Source organism: Microtus pennsylvanicus, chromosome 11 (assembly GCF_037038515.1).
Source record: "Microtus pennsylvanicus isolate mMicPen1 chromosome 11, mMicPen1.hap1, whole genome shotgun sequence".
NCBI classification, from domain to species: Eukaryota; Metazoa; Chordata; class Mammalia; order Rodentia; family Cricetidae; genus Microtus; species Microtus pennsylvanicus.
Genome location: NC_134589.1, coordinates 102,678,522 through 102,697,435, shown reverse-complemented (window position 1 = coordinate 102,697,435; position 18,914 = coordinate 102,678,522). Strand labels below are relative to the sequence as shown.

General features: G+C 46.1%; 1 protein-coding gene across 1 annotated transcript in view; it reads left to right on the top strand.

Annotated features, from left to right (window-relative positions):
• Positions 1-16,405, top strand: part of Parn (poly(A)-specific ribonuclease) — a 97,411-nt gene extending 81,006 nt beyond the window's left edge. The window contains exons 22-24 of the mRNA XM_075942073.1: positions 5,042-5,210; positions 11,542-11,720; positions 15,410-16,405. Of these exons, the coding sequence (XP_075798188.1) occupies positions 5,042-5,210; positions 11,542-11,720; positions 15,410-15,462 (401 nt within the window). The 3' untranslated portion in view covers positions 15,463-16,405. The remainder of the gene's footprint in view (positions 1-5,041; positions 5,211-11,541; positions 11,721-15,409) is intronic.
• The last annotated feature ends 2,509 nt before the right edge of the window (positions 16,406-18,914 follow it).

Below are 18,914 nucleotides of genomic sequence, written 5' to 3'. Positions count from 1 at the left end.
TTGGCCTTTTTCCTTTGCATCTCTTAATATTCTTTCTTTACTCAGCATGTTTAGTGTTGTGGTTATTTATGTGGCGAGAGGACTTCTTTTTTGGATCCAGTCTATTTGGTGTTCTCTAAGCTTCTTGTGTCTTCATAGGCATATCTTTCTTTAGGTTGGAAAAGTTTTCTTCTATGATTTTGTAAATAAATTTTCTGTGCCTTTGAGTTGAACTTCCTCTCTTTCTTCTCTACCTATTATTCTAAGATTTGGCCTTTTCATGGTGTCCCATGTTTCCTGTATATTTTGGGTTAAGCTTTTGTTAGATTTAATGTTTTCTTTAACTGATGAGTCTATTTCCTCTGTTTTATCTTCAGCATTTGAGATTTCTCTCCCATTTCTTGTATTCTGCTGTTCATGCTTGCATTTGTGGTTCCCGATCTTTTTCTCATGATTTCTGTTTCTATAATTCCTTCGGCTTGTGTTTTCTTTATTGTTTCTATATCAGTATTCAAGTCCTGAATAGTTTCTTTCATATGTTTGAGTTCTTTTTCTTAGTTTTCTTTAAGTGATTTGCTGATATCTTCCAATTTTTTGTCTTTTTTCCTTCATTTCTTTAAGGAAATCTCTCATTTTATCTTTAAGAATTTTAAACATTCTCTTGAGGTTAATTTTTAGATCATTTTCTTCTGGTTCATCCATAATTGGTTGTTCAGGTCTTACTTTTGTAGGGTCTTTAGGTTTTCCTGGTATTGTGTTGCTCTTTGTGGTGTATTGTGTGATCTTCCCTTTTCTACTCATCTTTTCCTCTAACAGGTGTAGTTGGGGCTGTGTGAGATTCTGTTGAATAATCTTCCAGGTGCCAGTGAATCCAAAGCTCAGATGGTTGTTCCTCATGGTACAGTCAGTGTCACAGTTCTAGTTACCCCGTTGGTTATTCCTGTTTCTGGAGGTAGCTCAGCGTTCCTGTTCTTTGGTCTGCTCCATTGGAGTTTGCTGTCTCAGGCCTACTTTGGCCTAGGCTGCTGGCTTTGATCTGTTTCTGTAAATCCTGGTCTGGATCTCTTCCTGCAGAAGTTCCTGGCTTGGAGTTGGACCTGTTGTGGTAGAGATCGCTGACTCTGGATCTGGTCGTTTGCTCAATTCTGGTCTGCTAGTGTTCCAGGACTGGGTTTGCTCCCAGGTTACTGGCTCAGTTCTGACTTGTTCTCTTTGTGTCTTAGGTAACTGGTTCAGTCCCACTCCGGTTCCGGTGGAGCTCACAGACTCTGAGTCAGGTCATTGGCCCATTCCTGGTCTACCAGTGTTCCTGGACTGGGTTGGCTCCCAGGACTGGGTTTGCTCCTGGCTTCTGCTCCTGGTGGAGCTTGTTTCCTCAGGCCCCCTCTGTCCTAGGTCGAAAATTCAGCTTCTCATATAATTCATTAAAATTCCTAATGCAGGATTTTATAAGATGGTTATCAACTTCAACAAACTAAATTCCTGTAAATAAACAGGAGACAGAGTGCCACTTTTAAATATGTCTATATATTTCTTATGTATTGGTTTCAGACTAGCTCTGCTGATTTCTGCAAGGCCTTAGGCAGTGGGAGAGCTTTATCTGTGGTCATTGGAGAATTCGTTCCTCTGGGAATTGTGGAGATTAAATGTTGTGAAGAGGCGACAGACTGGGCAGGAGACATGAGATTATTATGTGAGAATCACCTCACTGTCCATAGGGAAACAGTGTAGACTCCTGGTGTGTTTGGCTTTGGTCAGCTTTGAAAAAGTGGCTGGAGCAAAAGAGGGCTCTAAGCCCTTTCCCTGGCTAGCCTGGAGAAGGCTTGTGTCACCAGGTAGCCTGCTGCATGCTGTTTCTAACAGGCAAGTGGACGCTGAAGGACTGGGTGGACAGCTGATTTATTTTGCTGACTCACCCATCAGAAGCGTGGCTCTGAGCCAGACGTTGGCTTCTAGGTTAAAGGCCAGAGCTGCAGAACTGTGGGGACTTGAAGGGGTGCTGGTATCATTGCCATGTAAGACCTGTGGTGAGAGGCCTGTTATCTCTCTTCCCTTTCAAGTGACCCTGAGTCCGCTGTGCTCAGGGAGCTGTTGGACGCATTGCTCTGTGGAGTGTGGCAGGGGACTGGGAGCAGAGGGAGTACCACTGGGCACATCCTCTCGCTGCCCTCGAGCCCTGCCGCGGCCTCAGCTGCCGTGGGGATACTGACCTGAGTATATCCTTGGGAATGCACATCCCACTCAGAAAGGATTATTTTGGTTGCTGTAGTGTAGACTTTCCAACCAAAGAGGAATTTCAGGGAGACATGCTGGTCATCACGCCACACAGCTCTGCAGACTGCACTGCTGTGACATAGAGTTGTGGTTATGAGCTCATGGATTGTTCACAATCCCTGCCACTTCTTGGGGAGGAGATGTTGCATAATATGAAAATTTCCTGATACTTTGAGGTGTTTTTTCCTCTTTTACTATAGAAAAGTACAATAAGCCTTTAAGTAAACTTCTGTATGTCTTAAAGAAGTTGATATTTTTTTAAAGTATATTAAATCTTTGTGGGTGGTGGCCATAGGGTGTGAATGAAGTACTTGTTAGTATGTGTCCATGTGCACATGAGTACTCACATATGTGGAAGCTGGGTGTCAACAGAGATGTTTCTTCCACCTTTGTGCTTTTGAGACAGGATCCCCTTGTGAACCTGAAACTCAGTGATTTGCCTAAGTTGGCCATGACCATGGCAACTCTTACAAAAGAAAAATTATTGAGGTAAGAGCTTATAATTTCATAGATTCAGTCCATTATCATCATGACAAGGAGCATGGTGGTGTGCAGGCAGATGTGGTGCTGGCCACCTCTTGACCAGAAGGCAGCAGGAAGTCTACTGACTGTCACACGAGACCCCAAAGACCCCTCCTACAGTGACACATGTCCTCTAGGAAGCCTGCACCTCCTAATAGTGCCACTCCTTTTGGAGGCCATTTTCTTTCCATTCACCACACTGACAGAAGTGCCTCCTCATCCCTCTTTCTTATCTTAATATTTGGATGTCCAGATATTTCAAGTATGACTTGAAACAAACAATTGTACTGAGGAATTTGGTCAAATCTGATCATTTTAAGATTTCAAAATATCGACCCTTGGCCGTGTGTAGCATCTGCCGCTTGCACTTCCTTTTCCTTTCTTGAGGTTAAGGTTCCTGGTATGCCAGAGTCTCTTTTACTTCTTTTTTCCCAGGCAGGATCTTGTCCTGTCGACCAGATTGTCCTGAACTCACCGTGTAGCATAGCTGGCCTTAGGCTGCCACTCCTCTGTCTTGGCCTCCTGAACGTGGGGTTACATGTTTGTGCCACCAAGCCTGGTCCATTGCCCAGTTCTTGCATACCCTGGGACTATATGTTCATCTGCCCCATCTGCCTTCTGCCTTCATGCATCCATTCATGCATCTACTATGAACTCTGCCAGGTACAGCTGAACAAACCATGACTGCCATGTGCTGGTGCAGCTCCTTAGGTACCAAGACTACCCCAACAGCATGGCCAGGCTCCTCCCTCCTCCTCCTCCTCCTCCTCCTCCTCCTCCTCCTCCTCCTCCTCCTCCTCCTCCTCCTCCTCCCCCCTCTTCTTATTAAGAATTTTTAAATACAATCTTTTCTTATTTCTTCATTCCCACTCCCTTCCCTCCTTCCTCCTGCTTCCTCCACCTTCCCCTACCCCACCTCCCCATTTACTCCTCAGAAAGGGTAAGGCTTCCCATGGGGAGTCAGCAAAGTCTCACACTTCACTTTGAGGCAGGACCAAGGCCCTTCCTCCTATATCTAGGTTGAGCAAGGCATCCCTCCAAAGAGAATGTGCTCCTAGATGCATGGCCTACAGGTATTAGAGGTGCTAATAGTGAGCAAGAAAAGCAGGTGAGCCACCACTCATTGTGATGGAGCCATTCACCCAGGACAGGCCTCCCATCTCCTCATTATCTCACTGCCAATTGTTCCATCCTCTTCCTCAAAGAAGGAGCACATGGGTTTGGAACACAGGTAACCAGAGCAGCGCTCTGGGGAAGAGCACTTGCTGTGTGTGAGCCAGGCCCTGGGTTCTGTGCTCTGTACTGCAAACCCAGAAACAAACAAAATCCCTGACCCACCCATTTGCACCAGCAGGGTGATATGTAGGGAACTGTGTGTGTGTGTGGGGGGGGGGGTCTTTAAAAGTGAAAGATGAGTGAGGTAACATGAATTCCTGAGAAATGGGTTCGCCCAAAAAGGGCACACCTTTAATCCCAGCACTTGGGAGGCAGAGGCAGACAGATCTCTGCGAGTTCTGGCCAACCTGATCTACAGAGTGAGTTCCAGGACAGCCAGGACTACACAGAGATATTCTGTCACCAAAAACCAAAAAATAAGTGTGTGTGGGGGGGGTAACTAGGCAAATGTCAGAGGTTGTAGAATTTAAGTGCAGGGCAGCACAGAGAGCCCTGGCATTTGGAGAACCTGGTGTTGTCTCTGTAGAGAGACCTGTAGGAGACCAGGCCGGCTGGCCCTCTGGGGTCTATCTGCCCATTTGCACATCATGTCAGACTTTTTTTTTTTTTTAAGTATCAGATCTGGGTATCTGAACTTAAGTTCTCATGCTTATAAAGCAATCACTTTACTAAACGAGCTGTCTTCCCAGCCCTTGCTTCTCATTGTTCAAGGCATGAACTATGGAACTCAAACAGTATCTCTGAAGCATTGACATAGTGGCCACACCAGTGTGCTGCGGCCTTTGTCACTACTTTATTTGTAATAGTGAGAATTTGCGGGTATTGCCTAATGACTGCTCGTTTACTCTTTCTTGCTCTGAAAACGAAGTTTTCAATCTATCTTGCTAGCTGTAAACACACCTGGGAAGTCAGTGTTCTGGTCATGCCTTTGCAGAACTTTCCTGTTTCCAAAGCCCCTCACACTGAGGGAGACTTGTCACCATGTGAGGAGACCCAGCAGCTTCTGGGCTGGGACTTCTTAGTCAGCATAGGCCACCTCTCCTAAGTACTGTCTTTATCTGATCTAAGGATTTCTTTCTCTTCTTTGTAGCTGTTAATACCAGCAAATACGCTGAAAGTTACCGGATCCAGACCTATGCTGAGTATGTGGGGAAGAAGCGGGAAGACAAGCAGGTCAAGAGGAAGTGGACAGAAGACAGCTGGAAGGAGGTGGACAGGAAGCAGCCCATTGTGCCAGGCCCCTGTTCCCACACCAACAGGTGAGCCCCTGGCTGTGCTGGGACTTGCACTGTCCCCGCAGTGGCCCTCTTGGTGCCTCCTTGATGAATAAGGAGGAAAATACCTTTTATATTAATGTTGTAAAAAACTGATTACTGTTTAATTTTTTATTAGGTGCATCTTCATTTTGAGATAATCTTGGTTGCTCTTGAATTCGCAGACCTCTTTGGTGCTAGTTTTTTTTTTTTTTTTGCATTGTCTTATGAGTATTCCAGTTTGTTACATTTGAGAGGTTATATAGACCCTAGACTTTTTCACTAACTCTCCAACAACACCATTAAGACAAACAGGAGGTATTCTATTCCAATCTTATGAGTAAGGAAATGGAGGTTCAGGGCCTGGTCGGCAATGCGAGAGGCCAGGGTAGAGCTGGTATTTGCCTCTCCCTTTGCCGAGGCACCAAGACTAGAGAATCTTGACCTAGCATGCCTAAGACCCTGAGTTCATTCCCCAGCCCCAAAAATAAGTAGGCAGAGAGATTCATAGAAAAAGATTAGTTTACCTTACCCTTTTTGGTTTAGCTTTGGGTCTGGAATTATGTAGTATTGTCTTTGCCTTTTCTTTAAAAAAAAAAGAAAGAAAGAAAAAGATAAAGATAAACCTTGTTTCTGGGATTTGTTCTTATGCGTGTTGATTTGGGGGGGGGGCTGTTTGCTGTGAATACGTATGTGTCAGCATGTTTTCCTTCCTCTCGAGTGAGTGAGTAGAAGGAGGATTATGGAATGGGTGTATGACATTTATGTGTTTGTTAAGCTTTAAGCTTTGGAGAAACAAAAACAATCTCTGAAGTGGCTGTGCCATTTTACAGCCCACCAGTAATGTGTGACTTCAGTGCTTCATACACTTGCCAACATGTACTGCTGTCTGCTAGTTTTAGCTACTCTGCTTCTCTCTCATGACTAAAAAACCCATCTTTTGTTTTTGCAGTGCTAAGAATCTAGTCAGCTCTGTTTAGCTGCACCTCTAGCCCTGGCTACCTTTTTAATGTGCTTATTGGCCATTCAGGTATTTCCTTTTAGAGGCTTATTGTCATACCCCTTGGAAACTGTTGGCTGTTGATTCGAAGTATTCTGGATCAGAAATGTATGCTGAACACTTATATTTGAGGATTGATTTGCTTATTCACTTTTTTGTAATGATCTCTCTCTTTTGGGGTTTCTCTGTAGTGTTGTATGATGTTTTGCTCTTTTGACTTTTGTGGGACCCACCACCCAGCTACCACATAAATCACACACAGGAGGCTTATTCTTAGTTACGACCTTAGCTTGGCTTGTTTCTTTTCAGCTTTTCTTTTTTTATTTTTATTTATTTTTTTCTTTCCAGCTTTTCTAACTTAAATTATTCCGACTACTTTTGCCTCTGGGCTTTTTCCTTTTCCTACTTCTGTACATCACTCTTACTCTGTGGCTGGCTGGCCTCTGATGTCCTCCTCCCCTAGTTCTCTTGTTGCTCCTCCTCTCTCCACATTTCTCTTCCTGTTGAGACTCTGCCTGCCAGCCCTGCCTGTCCTTTCTCCTGCCTTGCTATTGGCTGTTTGACTTTATTAGGACCATGAGGTGTTTTAGACAAGCAAAGAATCACAGCTTCACAGAGTTAAACAAATGCAGCATAAACAAAAATTATACATCTTTACATCATTAAACAAGTGTTCCACAGTATAAACACAAAAGTAACACACCTTAAAATAATATGCACCAACAGTGTAGCCCTGGCTCTCTTGGAACTCACTCTGTAGACCATGTGGCCCTGAACTTAGAGATCTGTCTGCCTCTATCTCCTGATCTCCTGAGTGCTGAGATTAAAAGTGTGTGCCGCCACCACCTGACTCTCTAATGATACCTCTTAATTTTGGTGATTGTGATAGTTTGAATGATAGTGCTTCCCATAGGCTCTGCCATTTGAGTGCTTGGTCCTCAGTTGGTGATTTCGTCTGAGGTATGACCTTGCTGGAGGAAGTGTGACACTTTTGGAGGCTTTGAGGTAGCAAAGAATTGCACCATTCCCAGTTTGCTCTCTGCTTCTTGCTTGAATCTTAAGGTGTGAGCTCTTAGCTTATTGCTCCAGCCATCGTGGCTACCTGTCGCCACACTTCCCCATGTGTGAGCACCCAGCAATGTGAGTAATCTACCTGCGATCTAGAGAGAGGCAAAAGGTACTTAACACTTGGGAAAGGAAGAGGCTAGATACCAACAGGAGCAGCTGTAATCCTGGCCTCTCACTGTGTTGCTGGTCATCTGAACCTCCGTTTCCTAAAATGGTGTGGACTCTGGTTCCTCTAGGTCCATAAATAAACAAATGCTTTTTCTGTCAGTGTCCTGGGCCTGGTATTTAAATCACAACAGAAAAGACTGGTAATGTGATGGTCTGCTTATGGCTTTTGTTTTTCTTTTATAGTTAGATTTTTTTTTTCCTTGAAAATGTTTGTTTACCCTAAGGTAGTCATGATTTTGTTCATGCTTTCTTTTGGAGGGTTTGTTGTTTTTGCTTTTCTACTTGGGTTGTGGTCCATTTCAAATAAATTTTGATTATGTCATGAAATGATGGGGTTCTTACATGCCTTCCAAGAGCTTGTGTTTTGAAGGTTTGCTCTCACCTGGTGATGCTGTAGGGAGAAGGTTGGCACTTTAGGAGTGGGGGCTGTTTAGAGGGTGTAAGTCATTGGGGAAATGCCCTTCAAAGGGATTCTAGGAGCTGCTGTCCCTTCCTTCTGCTTCTGGGTCAGTCACTATGACGTGAGCAGCGTCACTGCATCAAGTGCTCCTGCTGTTGGTCCTGTACCACCACGAGTCTAAGCCATGGGCCAGGCGGCCAGCGCTGAGACTCCTGATACCATCTCCTTTCGTCCTAGACTTGTTCATCTCAGGGGTTCTGTCACACTGAGAAGCTGACTAATGTATGGAGGTTAGTTAAGGGTTAGTGTTTCCCATATGATTTCCTGGTTGTTATTCTAGTATTTGTTCTAAAGAATACAAAACAAAGTGGGGAGTCTGGAGAGAGACTCCGTGGTTCAGAGTACTTGCTGCCTGTGCAGAGGACCCACGTTCAGTTCCCAGCACCCATATGGCGGCTCACAGACACCTCTAACTCCAGTTCCAGGGCTCTAATGCTATTTGCTGGCCTCAGTGGGCATTATATGCACATACAGACAAGCAGACAGAAACATGTATACGTAAATAACAATTAAAATAGAACCCCAGACAAAACAGAAAAGCCACTAAACTCTTCCTGACTCAGTAGATTGACTCACCACCTTTATGGAAAATATCTCTTTTTTTGCTCCATTCTCTCTTTTCTTCTGCAGATCCTAAGCTGCCTCATTTCTGTGACTTCCTAACAAGGCTTAATTAACTTCAGCTAACACCCAGGCTTTACCTTTGGCCTTTGTTTATTCCTTTAAACAAATTTATACTGATAATTTCAATTTTTATAGTGGCCATCTATATATTTTATTTTTTTGTGTTTTGTATTTTTAATACATTAATAATTTAAGGCCAGGCAGTGGTGGCACATGCCTTTAATCCCAGCACTTGGGAGGCAGAGGCAAGTGGATCTCTGAGTTCGAGGCCAGCCTGGTCTACAAGAGCTAGTTCCAGGGCAAGCTCCAAAGCTACAGAGAAACCCTGTCTTGAAAAAACAAAAAACAAACAATAAAAATGACGTGGTGATGAATGACACACATACATGTCTTGCATTTTCTATTTTTGCATTGTTGGAGGTTTATCTTCTGAACTGTTAGAAGCAGGCTCTTTGACTTGAACGGTATCCATGTGTTGTTTTGTTAGGTGCCCCCTCTCCCTGGCAGGGATGCTGCACTGTTATCTGCATGCACATGCGTGCCCATCCCCATGGTCTCACAGGGCAGAGCACATGTGTGTGGGTATTTTTGCTAATCTAGTAGTGAGAAACTACATCTCAGCATTGCACTTTTGCATTATGGACATGTTTAAGGAGTATGGGCATATGTGTGTTTCTTCTTTTATGTTTAGTTTCTTCCATTTGAGTACTTTACATGCCTTTGTGATGTGTGTGATCAGTATTTTATCCTGCTTTATTGTTTTTCTTTTTTGCTTTGCTCACAGACTGCCATATATAAGATTTTTATATTCAGACTTATCAATCTTGACTGATCTGGGTGGCAACTCATACAAGGAAAGCATGTTCCATACCTAGGCTGCTGAAATTCCCCAGGTTTTCTTTTAGTACTTCTGTCCTTACATTTCTCAGTGTGAAGAAAGCCTTCCATTTGTCTTTTTCTACTCATCTTAACAGCAATGTAAGAAAGTCCATCTTTGCTGAAACAATTTGTGTCCGTTCACACACAAAAAATAACACAGATAAAGCTGTGGTAGGTTTCGCATGGTGGTACGTATAAATGATTCTAGCACTCAGTAAGGCGAGGCAGAGGGAGGCAGAGTGCAAGGCCATCTTGGCTTACACATTAAGAGACTGTCTCAGAAAGCAAGGATATAATACCTTTGAGTATTTTTGTTGTTTTAAATGTTAGATAATTTCAGAAAATTTAGGCTGTTTAGAAACTCTTAAGTAACTAAATCATTAGGACCATCCCGTGCTGCAGAGGGAGAAGGCATGGACATTCTCTCTGGGCTCTGAGTTCTGAGGGCTGGTGCTCTCTGGGACATAATGTTTAACAAAAACTTAGCTGGATCTTTTAAAGTCATTCACCTTTAATCTCAGCACACAGGAGGCAGAGGCAGGTGGATCTCTGAGTTCAAGGCCAGCGTGGTCTAAAGAGCTAGTTCCAAGATAGCCAGAGCTACACAGAGAAACCCTGTTCCAATAAAACAAAACAAAATCATAAAGCCCAATGCTCAGAAACAGACCCAAATATTCACAGACATCTAGTATCTGATAGAAGCAGTATCAACAACATGAAGTTAAGGACTGTCAGCTTTTTCTTTCTGTCAGAAGGAGCTCCAGCGATTAGGCCTTGTGGTAGGTGCCATTACCTGCTGATCCCTCTCCCTGCTACAATTAAAAACAAAAGCACTGTCCATGTAGTAGAGGAGAAGCAAGAGATCAGCCTTATGAGGCCAGGGCTGGCATGAGCCTCACACGGGGGGATGGTCTAGAGGGCTCCTGTGACCCTGCTCACACGGGGGAGGGGGGGACAACAGTCTAGAGGGCTGCTGTGGCCCTGCTCACGGGGTTGGGGGGGGACAGTCTAGAGTGACTGTCAAGTGCCGAGGAGATAGGAGGAACATGGAGGAGGAGCAGTTAGCTGCCACATGATTGACTTGAGTATCTGTCGGTGTCACCTTTAGGAGTCTAATAGGAATGAGGTTAGCTCTCGAGTCCTCTCACCCAGCTCTCTCTACTTGAAGGTGTCCCTTAAATGGAATCCTTTGTTTTTGTTTTTTAATACTTTTCATCATTTAAAAAAATCTATTTATAAGATACATTTCAAGAAGACAAGACTTGTTGGTCATATGGTCTAGCTTTCATTAAGTCCATATCAGGGAATATATTTTTTAAAGGAAAAATCAGACCTATAATCTAGTTTGATTCAATATGTCAAATCCTATGAAGTCTTAGATGTAGCACAAAAAATATTGGGGTTTAGCCCAAAAACCAGAAAAGCAAAGCAGCCAAACCATTAGAGAAGTCTTACCTCTACCAAGACTGGGCAACTTCAGACTAAGCCTCTCTCCTCCCATTTTATATTCCTCTACTGCTGGGATTAAAGGCATGTGACTCCCTAGTACTGGGATTAAAGATGTGAGCCGCCCACCACCTGGATTTGTTTCTGCATTGATCTTGTACTGTACAGACCAGGGTGGCCTTGAACTCACAGAGATCCGTCTGCCTCTGTCTCCCAAATCCTGGCATTAAAGGTGTGCCACCACTGCCTGACCTCTAGTGACTTTAGCTTTGCCCTTTTGATCTTTAGGTAAGTTTTATTTATTAAAACATAAATAAAACATCACTATATTTAAAAACAAACACAAGTTTCAGTGTAAGCCTATTTTAGAAGAGCAGAGAATTACATGAAGGCGGGATGTGTTCTGCAGCTATCCAGGTTTCAAACCATGCAAGAGCAGCAGCTGTTTCGTTCTCCTTTGCTTCATCAGCAGGTTCTGAAGGAGCTTTGTAGAAGCTCTGCTCCTTTTTCCTCTGGTGCTGTAGCTTTATCGCGATGCAGCCAGGGTTTTTCTATAAAGGGTTGCTAATGCTAACACAGTCCAGCTTTGCCCTGTGTGCACAGCACCGTGTAGACATTTATCATCGAGACATGCTGTCGGCCCTTCTTCCTGCTCCTAGCGCCACTCACGTTGTTCACCTGGTACATTGCAGCTTCGCAGCAACTGGCATGATTGGAAAGAGAACTCTGAGTCCTGACCCACAGGAAGCTGGCTCGGAGGACAGAGAATTGGAGGAGATAACTGACTCTGAACTTGAACAGATGGATTCCTGTGCAGACCCCCTCCCAGAGGGAAGGAAAAAGGCCAAGAAGCTAAAGAGATTAAAGAAAGGTCAGTATTGGTCTGGCTGAGTCTGACCAGGAGCTGCTTCAGGCTTCAGGAGGCTCTTATTTTGGGAGCAAAATGATAGCAGGCATTGAAGGCAGACCCCATGTGGTGTGCCGTCTCCTGGAGCATGAAAAGCAGTTCTAATTGCTCTGCTGGATTACTGGGCACAACTTAAGGGAGGAAGGGCTTGTTCAGGCTCATGGCTTCTGAGGGGTTTCTGTTCAGCGCGATGGCAGTGATGCTTCTGTGTGTGGGTAGAGCAGGAGGTGGTTGCACAGCAGGCTGTGCTTGTTTCGGTGGTGGCATACAGGAAGAGGAGGGATTCCCCCAGCCAGACCCCACCTCTTAAAGGCTCCACAGCCTTCAGAAGTAGTACCACACGCTGGGGCTGAGTTTTCAGACATGAGCCGTTAAGAGACAAGCAATGATGTATTTTAATTTAAGAGGTTGTAACAAGCCCTGGAGCTGCACACAAAGCCTGATGAGGTCTCTCATGAGAGGTGGCCAGGCTGCTTTCATGATTCCCATCTCTACCGTATTATTCAAGGTGCTGCATGTATATCTCTGGTAGCCCCAGTGCTTAGGATGTACGTTTAGATTTACACAGCAGCAACCCCTTGTGTTGAGTGTCAGGAACAAACCTGACACTTCCCAGGGACAATCTGGCCTCCTGACTTTCTTCACAAACAGAATTCTATAAGGAGCCACTGAAATGGGAACTTAGCAAGTGTTCAGAGCCTAGTGTTTGCCTGACTCTCTAGTGGGAGGTTTTTTTGTTTTGTTTTGTTGTTTTGTTTATTTTTGGTTTTTCAAGACAGGGTTTCTCTGTAGCTTTGGAGCCTGTTCCTGGAACTAGCTCTGTAGACCAGGCTGCCTGGCCTCGAACTCACAGAGATCCGCCTGCCTCTGCCTCCCGAGTGCTGGGATTAAAGGCGTGCGCCACCACTGCCCAGCGTGGGAGCCTTCTTACACTTGAGTTTTAAGTTTTCACAAAAGCCTTGAAAGGGGAAAACATCACCCTTGGAGTGATCCAGACTCCAAACTCTGAGAAGTTAGGAAAGTGTGAAACGTGGAACTGGGGGACCAAGGCCTGCCTGAGCCAGCTGTGCCTTCTCCACCTCACACAGCCTCAAGCAGCCAGTGCACACACTCTAGAGCAAGGGCCTGGGTGTCTTCTCATCCCTGCTGTGCGGGGCGAGGAAGCAAGTGACACTACAGCACCTGTAGCTCTGCTCCCCGTGTGCTTTGTACATGTGGGACAGGCCTAACTGTTGGGCAGTTCTGTGCTTAAAGCCTTCACTGTCTGCTTCATGGCTAGGAACATGGAGCATCTAAGAGTTTGCCCAAGGTCCCAGACTCCTTAAGTCTGCCCTGTAAGGAAGCTGGCTGCTACTCTCACCCAGGGCCTGTTTATGTGTTCAGGATGAGGAGATACTGGCCTAGAAACAGTTGTTTTTCTTTGTGTTACTTGGGGACCGTGGCCCTGTTTGACAATCAAGAGTGGGATCAGAGCAGTGCTGGGCAGCAGGCTTGACTGTGCTTTCCACCCTATGTGTATCCTGATCTGTAGTTTGCTGAATTTCATCAAAGTTAGCAAAAGTCACACAGAGTCAAATGTCTGCCTGACCCTTGTCTGCATGTGGTGCAGCTTCATTTTAGCAGAGACTGAAGTCCTGCTCCCCGTCCCTCATCCCTCCTCCACCCTCGTCACCCTCCGGCTCGCCGTCCCTCATCCCTCCTCCACCCTCGTCACCCTCCGGCTCGCCGTCCCTCATCCCTCCTCCACCCTCGTCACCCTCCGGCTCGCCGTCCCTCATCCCTCCTCCACCCTCCTCACCCTCCTGCTCGCCATCCTTCATCCCTCCTCCACCCTCGTCACCCTCCGGCTCGCCGTCCCTCATCCCTCCTCCACCCTCATCACTCTGCTCTCTAGAATAGTTGCCTTAAAAGGCCAGGCTGGGCAGTGTGTACTTGGAATCACAACATTTGGAAGACTAAGGCTGAGGGATCCCCATTACTTTAAGGCCGGTCTGGCCTATGCAGGGAGTCTGGGGCCACTCTGGGCTACAGACTGAGGCCAATTTCCAAATAAGTAAAACACATAATTATAGAATACATTAATAGATTGATTTCTTTTGTAGTTTTCATTTAAGCGAAAACTTTGTAATGGTTATTTAGGGTTTTAAACTTAGGATATTCTAATAAAATAGGTTTTTCTTTCCTCCCATTGAAGCAGTGTTTCAGTGCTGAACAATGTGAACCAGAACAAAAGTAGATTTTGTACTTCTTCCTCAGTACTGTAGAAGACGCTGCGGGACAGACACCTTGATGTTGAGTTGGAGGACGTGGGGAAGTAGGCTTTTTTCTGACGCCTCCTGAGTACAGCCTCTGACTGCAAGGTGGAACTTGCTGGACCCTCCACCCTCTGGTTTAAGTACTCAGTCCTGTGTGTGTGCAAGCTAGGCCAAGGTAGTCAGGGGCTGAACCCGTTGAGTCAACCAGTCTTGTTGCTCACTTCTCTGAGTGAGACCTGTCATGAACGAGTGCAAGCTCACGCGTATGTTGAAGCCTCAGAGGCTCTGAAAATGCCAAGAGTGGAGCTTCTGCCAGTGGTGGGGCTGTAGGGAATGCTGGGGACCATGTGGCCCAGGGTCTCCCCGAGAGCTTTTCAAAGAGTCTGTAGCAGAAGCAGAACCACTGGGTGTGATACTGCACAGAGGCCACCCAGAATGGTGTCAGTGCCGCCGTAGAAACACTAGCAGTTAGCGACCAGATGCCTTCCTGTGTGACAAGAGCACTAAACAGCTGTTTGCTGGGTTCCAGTTGTGCACAGGGCATCAGGATGTGTCTGCCCTCAGAACTTCTTTTGTTATCTGTCGGGTTCTGTAACCACAGTAAGGCATGGAGGAGACAGGTTTGTGGAGTTCACTCGAGCAGTCCACGCCCAGAGTCTTGGCTTTGCCTGTGACAGGCTTGGATGCTTTCCGTTAAGGACACTTTCTTCCTCAACGTAGTCCACAGGAGCCACACTAGACTCTGTGGCTCACATACCCATCCGCTGTGTTGGCTCTGCCACCCCTGACAACTATCACACTGGCTGAAGTGGAAGAGTTTCTGACCTACAGGAAACCTGTCTGTAACTGGCCCAGAGGAGGACTCAGCCTGCACCACTGCCTCTGCAAAAACCACAACTGTTCTTGCTGTCCTGGGACCCATGGTCCTCACTGGCCTGCTGTCTGGCATTTCTCCTGCGGGTACCAGCTGCGCTTCTCATCATGGGAACTCAGGTTGTTGCAGCTTTAGTGAGGAGCTTAGTGCTTGCTTTAAACTCACCTCAGGTGGTTGGTCACCTTTCTATGTCTGTTCTTTCACCACTATCCTGGGGACATCAATGGCTACCTGGTGGACTTTTATGAAGAATGTAAACTAAATGCCCAGCTTGGTTTGCAGCAGAGACTGCTGCTTACACAGTGAGAGGTGATAAAGCTCCCGCCTATGAGCAAACAGAGGCAGCCTAAGCAGGCCAGGAGGTCCGCCACCTTCATGTGCGGGTCTGTCCCTGAGTCTAGTACCTTCCTGTGCACCAGTCCTTGCCTGCTTGTCTGGAGCTGTACACAGGGTGCTCTCAGTGCCAGCCAACAGTGTTCCCCTAGTGATTGCCCATGTCCTTAATCTGCTTCTCTTCCCCCCAGGAACTGTTGCAGATAGCCCTGCCATGCTCTTCGAAGTCCCTGACACGTGGTAATGGAGACCAGGGTGGAGCACACTGAGCGTGCTGCTGCTGAGAGAGAGCTATTTGGAAGCCATACTGTATTCACTTAATCAGATGAGGCGTGGGAGGGCTTAGAACCAAGTTTATTTCCTTTTTTGGCTATCTCTATCTTCCCATTCCATCTAAACTGACCATTGGCACACGTCATGATTGAGGACTGTTGCAGGTGTGTGTGTTATTAACTAATTACTTCCTGCTCCTGGGAAACCTGTCTGGCCCCATGAGTGTTGGCAAGCCTGCCCGGGAAGGAAATCAGCTGTGAACCATGCCAGGAGAGCCAGCCTCCAGGGTGTTATGATCATACTCGTACGGAGATGTGCCTAACTCTCCGTTCAGCCTGTGGTGCCGTCACAGGTCATGGTCACTGACTCCTGACGAGTTAGTGGTTGTGCCCTACTTCCCACCATCACTGATTAGGAACAGCACACAGGCTTGTCTTTCCCATGCCATCTTCCCGTGCTGACCCAGGGTCATCCCAGCAGATACCTGGGCTTTGAGAGCGTCGTTTCAGGTTACTTTCCCTCTGATGCAAGTCTCTCATGGGTGGTGTGTGTGGTGTGTGAGTGAGAAGCTGGCTTTTCTGTTCCTGTGCACAGTGCCAGATTCATGGTGAAGTGGCTTCACCTGCTTGTCTTTACTGTGCATTTTTGTGTATCTGGTTACGTGTGTGTGTGTGTGTGTGTGTGTGTGTGTGTGTGTGTGTGTGTGTGTGAATGCACGTGCGCACGTGCACGCGTGTGAGAGACAGTGGCAGAACTGCAGCATGCATCCAGCCCTCATCGGACAAGTTCCACAGTGGCAGAGCACCATGCACTCCTGCGGAACACTCCACGGCCAACACTTCTGGACATGGAATGCTTTTGTATCATGAAAATAAAAATGAATTTCAAAAAGATGGAATTAAAGAAAATTTCATAAAAACCTGCCTTTAACTTTTTCTTTGAAGTGGTTGATGCATTTGCCCTCCAGCTCCCGTCATGGAGTCGCACAACTCTGTGTTCCCCAGCCTGAAGCTCCTCACCCTTCCCTTTCCCCCAGGGCCCTGTAGCCACAGACCTGGTAGGAAGGAGTGCCAGCCTTTCTAAGGCTTCACTTGCCCAGCTCAGTTTGTGGGCTCCACTGAGTGCAAAGAGGAAACAGAGGGAGTAAGCCAGGGCTGTTGGCTCTGCTAAGTCATCAGACTTAAAGGTTAGAGACTAAGGACAGTCTTTTGGTTTGGTTTGGTTTGGTTTGGTTTGGTTTGGTTTGGAGTATAGAAAAGGGGACTCGGCTTCTTTTGCACTAGTCCAGCATGTTATCCCTGAGCTACATCCCAGCCTGACACTAATTTTAAAAAGGAAAAGAGAGACTGGAGATTTAGCTCAGTGCTAGCCTGGCACAGCTGAGGGAGATACATTATTTATGGGGCTGAATAGACAGTTCAGTGCCAACACTGCTCTTACCGCTTTATCAGAGGATCAGAGTTCAGACCCCAGCACCCACAACCAGGCAGCTCTCAGACACCTGTGACTGCAGGTTATCGGACATCTCCCTCTGTCCAATGGGCACTGACACATTACACATACATATATGTATTAATACATCTTGAAAAAGTATAAAAACTGAAAAGGGGAAGCACAAAACACCATGAGCTGGCACGTCTGTGTACATGCACAGGTCTAATGTGGGGGCTTGTGTGGTTGTGAGAGCTCCCTGGTCCTGTGGAAATGGAGATCTTACATGAAAGGGAGACAGCTTCCTTATCCAGAGGTGAAGAATGTCTACACTGTGCCTGAAAACCCACTCAAGAATATTCACAGTACTCATTGCTGGAAAAGCTCTGCCCATACACACAGACCCTGCCACTGTGCTAGAGAGCAGTTCATGGGGGTGAGATGTGTTTTCTAGACATGTGCTTCAGGGCCTCTTGTGGCTATGTTTGTGCCCCAGTTCCAGCCCTGTCTTCCTGGACACATTTCTTTGCCCTCTGAGCCTCAGCCTTCTCTCTTATGGAGTCAGGGTAATGAAACTCCCAGAGTAGTTGTGAGCATAAATGCAAGTAAAACACCAAACCCTCGCAGGCATACAGGAAGACTGGTGGTGGTAGGTTGGGCTGTTGGTTTGAGTCCCCTACATGCCTCTCACTGAAGCTGACAGAGATACAGTTGCTGAGAATTTACCCTCTCCCTACACCCCCCTGAACTACTCTCTAGGCCGAGTGACACCTCCGTAAAACCTAGGGCAGGCTTTTGGCATCCTCATGGCACCACCCAGAAACATAGAGGCTGTGGGCTGTGATTGGGTGCTTCCTAAATGCTTTCACCAAGAGCCCTCAGGTGTGGGAATAGAGGATTCTGTGGTTCTCTGCATGTTTTAGAGTCCTTGGACTGACAAGCTGTAGTGGAAATCAAGCCCTTGCCTGTTTGTAGCTTTTTGTGTGTTCATTGTCCCCCACTATCATCTTGGGGAAATGGACAGGAATCTGTTTATTCACCACTTGAACTGTATATGGTTGCCATCTTGATATTCCATTTGTCCATCCATCTGCCTACACATCCATCCTCTATCACCTACCACCCATCCATCCACCAGTCTCCTTAGTTTTTGATGAATTTCTCATGCAGATGTTCATGTACAGGAATTTGAGGGTCGCCAAATAATGGGAAATTGGGGTATCCTTTGATGTTCTTAGTCTCATAAAAGAATTTAAGAATGAACTCTTTAAATAGGAGCTCAAGGAGAGTTTTATTAGACTAAAAAACAAATCCCAGGACAGGCCAGCTGTTGCAACAGCTGTCCAGGAGGAGAATAAAGAGAATCAAGTCTCATGGAGGGTGTACATGTAGCTGACAAGCAGACTTGGTGGGACAGCAAGGGAGAGAGTGAAGAAGTCCAGAGTTCCTGCAAGAGCATGTAGCGTGCTTCAGTTCTGGCCAGCTTTGCATACACAGGGAGACCTTCCAGTTGGGTGGGGATTCTGGGAGGGAAAATATCTCATTAAAAGAAAACTTACTCTGCTTCTTATTTGCATGGCTAATGACTGGCCTGGCCCAATGGGGTTGTTAGACTTCCCCAGGCAGAGATGCCACTCTCCTGTCACTTCATCAGCACCCGTGTGTGCCGTTGGCCAGTTAGTAGCTCTTTGTATTTGGGGCCCTGGGGGAATCATACCTTGATTGAAATACTCAACTCTTACAGATACCATTGAATAGTTTTCCAATACTGCTGCCACAGAATTGTCCCTTGGGCCTCTTCTCTACCAACCTCATTCCACTCCCAACCTCAGAGGCAATCAGGATTGATCTTTTCAGTACAGATTCATCTCAGATTTTATGAGAACTGAATGAGAAAGTCTATATTCAAGGTCATATAAGCTCAGGGTAGGAGTGTAGGCCCATTGCTTGATTAACAGAATTTCATCTGAGAGTTTAGAAAACAGCAAGGAA